Below are 9460 nucleotides of genomic sequence, written 5' to 3'. Positions count from 1 at the left end.
TTCCTAATGTAATTTTCCAAGATAGTAAAGATCATAATGCAAAAAAACTAAAATTTATCAAAAGTAATAGGCTTTATGTTTCTTAAACTAGATACATTTATCAAGGTTCTTATGAAGTTTCGAACATATTCATCCACTAGTTTTATTGTTGGAATAAAATATAGCAAGATTTGCATTGCCTACTAAGAAAGTTAGTAGCCGGTAATCATCGGGTTAATACATTCAAACTAAACCCTATTTCATTACATAAAGTTGTAATTTATAACATTTTTCAAAGGATCAGCAAAGTTTTTAGCTGCTTTACCTGTGAAAGTGATGACATATCTATAATTTAAATTATCCATAACTTCTTTCTTACCCATAATATGTTCATTGTTGTTAATACTGAATTTCTTTAAGCATGTCTATGTTTAACTTCATTTACAGTTTTTAAATCAGATTACTTTTAAATTCTCTTTCTTATTCAAATTATGTAAAACATTACTTAGTTGTGTACAAATTACTTTTTGGTGCATTTCAAATTAATGTCTAGGTATTTCTGGAACTTTGGACCTTTTCTCATTAGTAGTTGTAAATCTTCTTCTTTAGTCATGATATCAAGGTTAATTAATGAAAGAATAAATGTAAGGGAATGAATTACATTCTTATTCAGAGAATTAAATATTCAGTAACTTTTCAGTGGTATATTACTTAACACTGTATTGTAATTAAAGATGTTCTTGTCAATGGCCCTCTTGCAAGAATAGTTAATAACTGGGTATTACATTCTAAAAGTGTTAGATAATAAATGCTATATAGAAGTTTCTATGAGTACTGAATCTAATTTAATTAGCTCTATACTTCTACCAACAAATTGGACAATAAAGAAAACCTTTTCCTTAACTTCATTAATTGTTGTTTTGGGTTAAGTGATGACACATCTGTTTATGTTTGATCAAACAAAGCTAAGTTTTTTAACCAACAACTTTTACAAGGTTCACAGACAAACCAAGGAGACCTATTATTTGATAAATTTCAAGGAGGTTTCATAATAAAATATCCTATGATTTAGCCCTGTTTATTCTGTGATTGCACACAAGTATGCGGCCAGCATACAAAAAATTGAGCAAAATATGGATTATTTAAAATTTAGCAGCCTTATGAAACATTACTTTCAGATTTACATAAGTCATTAAGCGAAGAGGGATAAGTTTTAACTAGTATTTTTATCTAAAAGTCCTCTCTTTTAAAATAGTTTGACACATAAGTTAAATTTTCACACTGTATGAATTCTATGGGCTGTATGCTAAAATATTCCAAAGTATGCCCCTGAGAGTTGAAATGTTGATAGAGGAAACCAGTATTTATCTTTTGTCGAGAACCTTTAGATAATCATCCTGCCTCTCAAAAACTACAATGTTTTGTCTACATATTGAAGCTCACCTTTTCTGCAGCTAAGTATAACACACTTAACCCTTTCCAGTCGGGTCATGGGTGAAAAGCTATGTCATCGTGTTTGTTGACTCACATTCAAAATCTTATTGAACTTCTATTTCATGAATTTATGTCAATAAGTTTGATATCAAACTGTAGATTATAATTAAAATTTAAGTATTATACCTTACTAAATTTCTAAATTTAAAAGTAAATGTAAAAAAGATAAACAGTTAAACATCGATTTTTTGTGTGTCACGTGGTATGTTGAATGCAGCACTGGTTCAAATTATATGTTTGTGATGTCAAAATAGTCTATAGTTTCGTACGAATTAGGAACTCAAATTACTGATACTGTCAAGCTAGAATATAAAATAAGAGCCTCTTATCTTTTCAATTTGCTAAGATATTGCTTACGAAATAAATTAAATACAGTGGCACCCTGCTCATTACTTTCCATTTTTTGAAATGCTCCCTTATATACACTTACTTCTATATATGACATGAATAACAAATCGAAAGCTCAGAATGTTCCCCAAGTGGCTTTCTCAGACATTTTATCTTCTTTGGATGCCATATCTTTCTTTTCAACCAATATTTCAATGAGGTAGGTTATGTCTCAAGTCTGCTCAAAATTTCATATTTTTTAAGACTCAAATACAGCTTAATTACAAGTTATAAATTTTAGTGGAACTCTATGGTATTGATATAATAATTTATGATTTTTGGTAATTCAACTGTATATATAAAACCTAAAAAAAATTGTTTTGTTTCATATCCTCCACATGCACAATTTTAAAATGCTTAGCAACCTACTTCAAGCAGCAACCGAGTACAAAATGTCACAACTAGAAGAGATAATTGTTTGCTTTATTTCTTTAGTTACTGTTCTATGTTTTAAGAAAAATAAGTTTAAGAACTTATTTCTAAATATCAATAATCTATATACATATATCATGTATAATAATTGAAATGTGACTGTATTTTACAAAATACTAGTCTACTAAAACACAGCCAAGACAGGTCACTTTGTAAAGAAGTCAGTTTTATATTATTGGATATGGTAACATGAGGGCACATGTGCCATGTCATTTTAATTTCTGTATTGTTAGCCAGGATTGGCTGAAAGGTCAGTATAATAAAAATAATAAATATATATAAATGTATAATGTTATGAGATTTAAGCTATTTAATGTAAACATATATGTTTTCATGTTATAATTTGTAGTCATTCTAGAATGAAAAAGGAATAATATATATTTATTTCCTATGTTTTTTTAACTTGGTTACGAGATTGTCAAATCGACCAAACTCATACAGAGATTCATTACTGAAAATAACAAATGAAATATAAAGTTTTTTCTTATGAAACATTTGATAACTATCTGGACATTATAAAGATTTCGCATGTGCAATTTGAAAATTTTCTGATGCACAAAAGAATTTTTAATCTTAAAATGAAAATTACTTTGCATGTTGGATAGGCAACATGAGAAAAGAAAAATAAAAGACATGAGAAAAACGTTGCTGTACAAACCTTAAGACTTAATAAAAAAAATTTTATATTTTATGTATGAAAGCATTGTAATGTTTATTGATAATCTGCCAAAACTTGTTAACATACGCTTACTAATTAAAAAGTTATAGCATAAAAACTATAACAAGCATAAAATGGTTATGAGGCTAGCCCCAGGGACCGAGCCCGTACTGAAAGAGTTAATGCTGTAGAGTAAATTCCAAAGACTGTTACAAATAAAAGTTCACATTTTGTTTGTAATGTAGTTGGTGAACGTATTGTTACAAACTAGGTGGTCACAAGTTAACCCTCTCACCACAGGCATGTTAAAGTGCACATGTCCCGACTTTTCAGAGTTTCTTACTTTCAAATTTTAATTAAGTTACTTTATTATCATAGCATATGAACAAACATGGCATCAAAATGTAGTTAGTAAATCAAATTTTAATATTATACAAGTTTTAAGTTCTTAATTTTAGAAATAAATATTTAAAAAATCCTCAATCTCTCCTAATATTGTTTGTTTGATTTGTACCTCTTGAGTACTGATTCCAAAATGTTTAATAAATGCTTCCTATTATTACATTTGTGTTTCGCATTATCATTAAATTAGTCTTTATAATATTGTAATCACTCAGGTAAAGCATAATTTTTATAGCTTTCAACCTTATTTCTTTACAGAGCCATAAACTAGAAAATCAGACCCACTTGCAATGTCCATCTGTCACATCCTCTCTTTCACAAATTGTCAAATTCTCTCTAATATTTAATGTTATATTATTTATAACCAATAGAAAACTACAGTTTTAATCTATCAATTGACATATAATATTGTGTACTTTTCTGTACAAAGAATTGTCTATTTCACATTAAGTTCAAACTTTATTCCCATAAAAAACATATCAATGAGCTTAGTTGAATTTTGAATGGCTCTTATCAGATAGCTAGAAAACCAGGTAAATTATGATAGTTGCAGGACATTGCTTGCATTTTATGTATTATTATTCTGTGTTATTAGATGCATTATTTAATGTAGTAGTACCATTAGTATAGAAAATTTGGTTTAAGTTTCACTGACAGTTGACAGCAAAAACAAGAAGACTCGGGTAAGTACAATATTCCTTGTTTTTCGTGTGTATTCTATATTTATTATTATAAAAGTAACTAAGATGTAAAAAATTAGAAACTCATTAGGTTGGATTAGGTAAGACAAATAATAATAATAATAATAATTCTTCACAAGGTATGCTTGCAACACATTCACTGAGTGATTGAGAACTTGTGTAGCAGAATTATTAGTTAAACACAGTTCAAAGGGCAATAGTTTGTTTGGAATTAAGCACAAAGCTATACAATTGGCTATCTGTGCTCTGCCCACCATGGGTTTTTAGCATGGTAAGTCTGCAGATATACCGCTGTGTAACTGGGGGGCAAGGGAAATAGAATAATAAAATTCAAATAGAAACAGATGAATACTGTTAGGAGCTTTAACTCTCTCACTACAAGGTCGGCCCAATTGATCAACCTCATAACCACTCATTATAGTCTCCATACTATAACTTTTAATACAGTAGATTATCTTGTTTGTTTTGAATTTTGCGCAAAGCTACACGAGGGCTATCCGCGCTAGCCGTCCCTAATTTAGCAGTGTAAGACTAGAGGGAAGGCAGCTAGTCATCACCACCCACCGCCAACTCTTGGGCTACTCTTTTACCAATGAATAGTGGGATTGACCGTCACATTATAACGCCCCCACGGCTGAAAGGGTGAGCATGTTTGGTGTTAATAGATTATCTTTACAACATTTTGCAGAATTTTAGTAAAAATTAAGTCTTTTGTACACAAAAAATAAGATTTTTTAATGAAGTAATTTTACTAAAGAGTTGTCCATGAATAAATATAGTCTTTTTTATACTATTCTGAGTGTGAAGTGATTTCCATGTTGAGATTAAATATACTTTTCTTCATCTCAAAAATCTCAAATTTCATTTGCATAGTCTCTAAAACTCCTAAATAAATTTCAAACGTTTTTTAGTAAAACATAATATTTTATCTGTTGTTTTCTCTTCCCTAGCTCTATGCAAGGTAGATGAATTTGACTGACTTTTTACCTACCACAAACAAAAAATTGAAATAAATCTAAATTTTCCTTTTTCTAGAAAACTACCTTTGTTTATCCTAAATAACTGTAAACTTGGAACAGTATACATCTATTCATACTTAAATTTTGTTGTTTTATTGCCCTCTGAACTGTGTTTAACTACTATTTGTGTCATTACAAGTTGTTAATGACTTGGCAAACATCCAGCCCATGTTTCCCTATCAAATTCCATTATGCATGAGTTACTTGCAAGCATATCTTGTGCAAAGTATTATTATTATTTATCTTACCTAATTAGCTTCTAATTTTTACATTTTAATTAGTTTTATAATAATAAATAAAGAATACACATTAAAAACAAGAGGAAATTTAGTACTTACTGGGTCTTCTTTATTTCTGCTGTTGACTGGCGATGACACGTAACCCTATTTTTTATACTAATGATATTACTGCACTAAATAATTTTTTTATTTAATCAAATAATGGTCAAGAGGACACAGAATATTAACATGCAAAAAGCAGACAATTTCCCATAACTATCACAATTTTTGTGGCATTCTTACTGTGCAACAAGAGCCATTACAATTTCATCTAAACTATTTGATGTATTTACCTTGGGAATAATGCTTGTACTGAAAGCAAAATTGACAATTCTCTATACAGATGACAATGTAATATAGTAAGTCACTTGATAAATGAAAACTTTGGCTTTCTATTGGTTATAAATAATATAGTGTTGAACATCAGAGAGAACTATTGGCAACTTCTGAAAGAGAAGATGTAAATAGGTAGGCATGGCAAGAGGGATCTGATTTTCTATTTGATGGCTTTGTGTTACCAGATAAGATAAGGCTATGAAAAGTATGCTTTGCCTGAGCAATGAAGACATTATGAGTAATTTAGGTTAAATTTTGTACTTCTTGAAGGGACAATAAATATATTAGTTCTGAGGGGGATTCCTAGGGAGAAAATGTCAGAATTCTCACACTAGGAGAAATTCAGGATTCTTTTAAATATTGCTTTATAAAATTAAGAACATGAAAACTTATATACTACTAAAATGTAGATTATTAGCTACATTTTTATGGTATACTTATTGGTATACCATGAAAAGAAAGCAGTTTAATTAAATTTTGAATGAAACTCACCAAAAACATTGTGACATGTGCAGGAAAAGATGCCTGTGGAGAGAGAGTTAAGCTATTTAAGAAAAACAATTGTAGTTTTATGTTCTAGAAAGAAAAAAAGGGTAATTTAGATTTATTTCATATTTTTTATGGTAGTTTTGAGGGTGGTCTAATTTACCGATTGTGTATAGTTAGGGTCAAGAAAATAACAAAATATAAAGTTTAGTGAAAGAAAAACGTTTGAAATTTATTTAGGGGTTTTTGTAATTGCTCAAATGAAATTTAACAATTTTGAGAGGAAGAAAAGCATTTTTAATCTTAACCCTTTCATTTTGACCTCACTTTTTAACTCCTTTTTGCACTAATCATGAGGTTTTACTGAGTTACATTCAAAATTTAATTAAACAAATGTAGTATCAATGTATTCTAATGAAATTAGCATTATAATTGAAAGTTTTATATAAGTTTGAATTCCTTTATTTCAAAAGAAACCTTCAAATAAAAATACTTAAACTTCAGTTTTGTTCTCATATGATGCACGAGGGATCACAGATCTTAAAGTTTTGTCTCTATTACTTGAATAACAGCTCATGTACTTTGTACATGTATGTCTAGACTGAATCTACTGCTACTGTGCTGTTTGCATAATCTTAGTTCAAATTCCATTAGGTGAACTGGAGATCAGAAAAAAATATTTTTTCCCACCACTTGACAGTAAAATGCCCACCTTTTTATTTGGAAATGTTACTTCAAGCAACATGCACTTATGTGATTGATAGGTTTATAACCAATAGAAAGAGTTCATTTTAAGCTACAATCTCCTAATTGTTATTTTAAAACTGGCGTGCAATATTTATTACCAAGTATGTCAAACAGCCGGTACATTGTTTGCTGATTTTGTCCTTGCTAGCACTTAGCATTATCTCTCACCTAGATGCATAGATACATAGATAGACAGTTAAATTGTATTTAAGTTTAATAGGGACAGTGGGAATCTCGCTAATCCATTCATGCGCGTCACTAATAATAATATTTCCACGCTGATTTCTCCAAGCCCGTTCCCATGGCTGTGGTTTCGCTAGATAGTAGATAGGGACAGTGGGAATCTCGTTAATCCATTCATGCAGGTTCATGAGGGCTGACTTAATTACTACACGAGTGCAAACAATTTTGCCAAAGGCTTGCAATACCTCTGCTCAAGGTAATGTAATATGCTCTGAGGACATCTGTTGGCATGTCCAGAAATGTCATAAACCATAAAGGACAAGAAAGAAAATAAAACACTAAAAATAAACAAAAATGGAAAAAGTAAAGACCCTAAGCTACAAATATAACCAAGATTAATCCACTATTGTTAAAAGTTATGTGCATATTTTTATTTCTTAATTTTAAACATTTCATTGCACTGACGATAACAGCTAGTTAGTAATATGGTAGAGAAAATGGAAAATAAAACATAAACATTTATGTTAAAAACTTTTGATAATCATTTAGGTGGTTCTAGAGATTATTCAAGTGAAATTTGAAAACTGTAAAATAAAATAAAAATAATTTTTATATTAAACATGAAAATTACCTTGCACTTAAACTACTCAGGATCTAAGTGCAAAAAATTACAATAAATAAACAAATTTTGAGAGAGTTACATAACCTACTTATAATGTAAGAGGTTGATGTGAAATGTTTAACATGGAAATTACTTGTACTCAGAGTAGTCAACACTTTGACTCCATATATTCACAGAGAAATTTTTTTTAAACATACTAAATTAAAATTCTGATTTTTCATCTGCAAAAGACTCTTAATGATTAATGAAAGCTTGTAAAATTTCTTGAAGATACACTAAACATCTTAAAAGTTATAGCATGGAAATTCCTGCTAGGTCATTTTTCACAGTCATCATGGTATTAGAATAAACTGTGGGGGCATTGCTTAACAAGGCTATAAAGGAGCTATTATTAATATTCTGCACTGACTTATTCATAATATAGAAGAGCTGTATGAACAGCAAGCTAATCTTTCCAATCATGCATTGAGTTATGCAACCACAGCATCAAGAAGAGAATACTGCCCTAGTAATTAACATTATCTTCCAATCACAGTAAGCTATGTACTTACAGCAAAACTACAAATCAGCCTGGCAATCAGTACAGTTTATTAAATATATTTTTTGTATTCTTTTTCATAAAGGTTAGAATGCACTGTTTCATCAGTTGGGTACTCTTGCTGTTAATGATATTTTTGGCCATAATCTCACAAGGTTCAGCCAACTTAGTAGTAGTAGTTAATCGTAAATACAAACATAAAGCTAACAATGCAAAACAATCTTTATGATAAAAATTTAGTAATAAAAAATTAACCAATATACAAAGTGATTAAGAGCAAATCTCACAATTATCATACTAAGGGAGATTGAGGATTTTTTTTAAAATTTCCTGATAAAATTAAGATCTTAAAACATATGTGATATTAACATTTGACTTATTAACTATGTTTTGATGCTAAGTTTATTTGTATACAACAATAATAATGTAGTTCAATTAAATTTTGAATGTAACTTTCTAAAAAGTCATGACATGCACACTTTGACCTACCTGTAGTGAGAAGGTTAAACAGTAATATGTTTGAAATACAAACATCACTCCAATGTGAGGTGAATTAAGATGGTTTTTCTTTTCTGGTAAAAAGATGAGATAGAGATATGGAGAAAACAAACTTATTATAATAAGTTCACATTTTCAAAACGATTTTCTTCTATGACAGTACTTCAAGCAAACAGCTAGTATTTCTGTGTTCCCTGTTTAAGGTATGTTATTTATTTATCATCACTTTCATTAAAAATATTGGTTACATTAATAATTAAATCGAGTGCAAATATTTTTTTTGTTAGTAAGCTTTTGTGATAATAATTGTTTTGTATTGTTAGTTTGATATATGTATTTAGAATAAGTTATATTTTCTAAGCTGGACATTCTTTACAAGGTGTTATTGTGATTATGGCTAAAGATATTATTAATAGTGAGGGAACCCAACTGATGCATTGTAATCTTTATAAGCAGATGTGTAAAAAACTTGTATTTCATTAGCCACACTGATTACCAAGTTGAGTTTTTGTTTCACTCTAAGTACATAGCTTACTCTGATCAGAAGGTAATATTAATAGCACATCAATTTTTCTTGTCTGTGTTACACTGAGTGGTTTCAAATAAAAAAAAATATATATATATATATATATATATAGAAAAATCATAATATATAAAAAAATAATCTCTTAAGGTCGTGAACTGTCATAAAATCTGATAA

The 9460-nt window shown here is 29.3% G+C and overlaps 1 protein-coding gene across 1 annotated transcript in view; it reads right to left on the bottom strand.

Annotated features, from left to right (window-relative positions):
• Positions 1-9460, bottom strand: part of LOC106461916 (tubulin-specific chaperone D-like) — a 195197-nt gene that overhangs the window by 72787 nt on the left and 112950 nt on the right. The window contains exon 8 of the mRNA XM_022389009.1: positions 6179-6230. Coding sequence (XP_022244717.1) covers positions 6179-6230 — 52 coding nt within the window. The remainder of the gene's footprint in view (positions 1-6178; positions 6231-9460) is intronic.

Source organism: Limulus polyphemus, unplaced genomic scaffold (genome assembly GCF_000517525.1).
Source record: "Limulus polyphemus unplaced genomic scaffold, Limulus_polyphemus-2.1.2 Scaffold1058, whole genome shotgun sequence".
Taxonomy (NCBI): domain Eukaryota; kingdom Metazoa; phylum Arthropoda; class Merostomata; order Xiphosura; family Limulidae; genus Limulus; species Limulus polyphemus.
The sequence above is the reverse complement of the archived record's forward strand: the minus strand, read 5'-3'. Positions and strand labels throughout refer to the sequence as shown.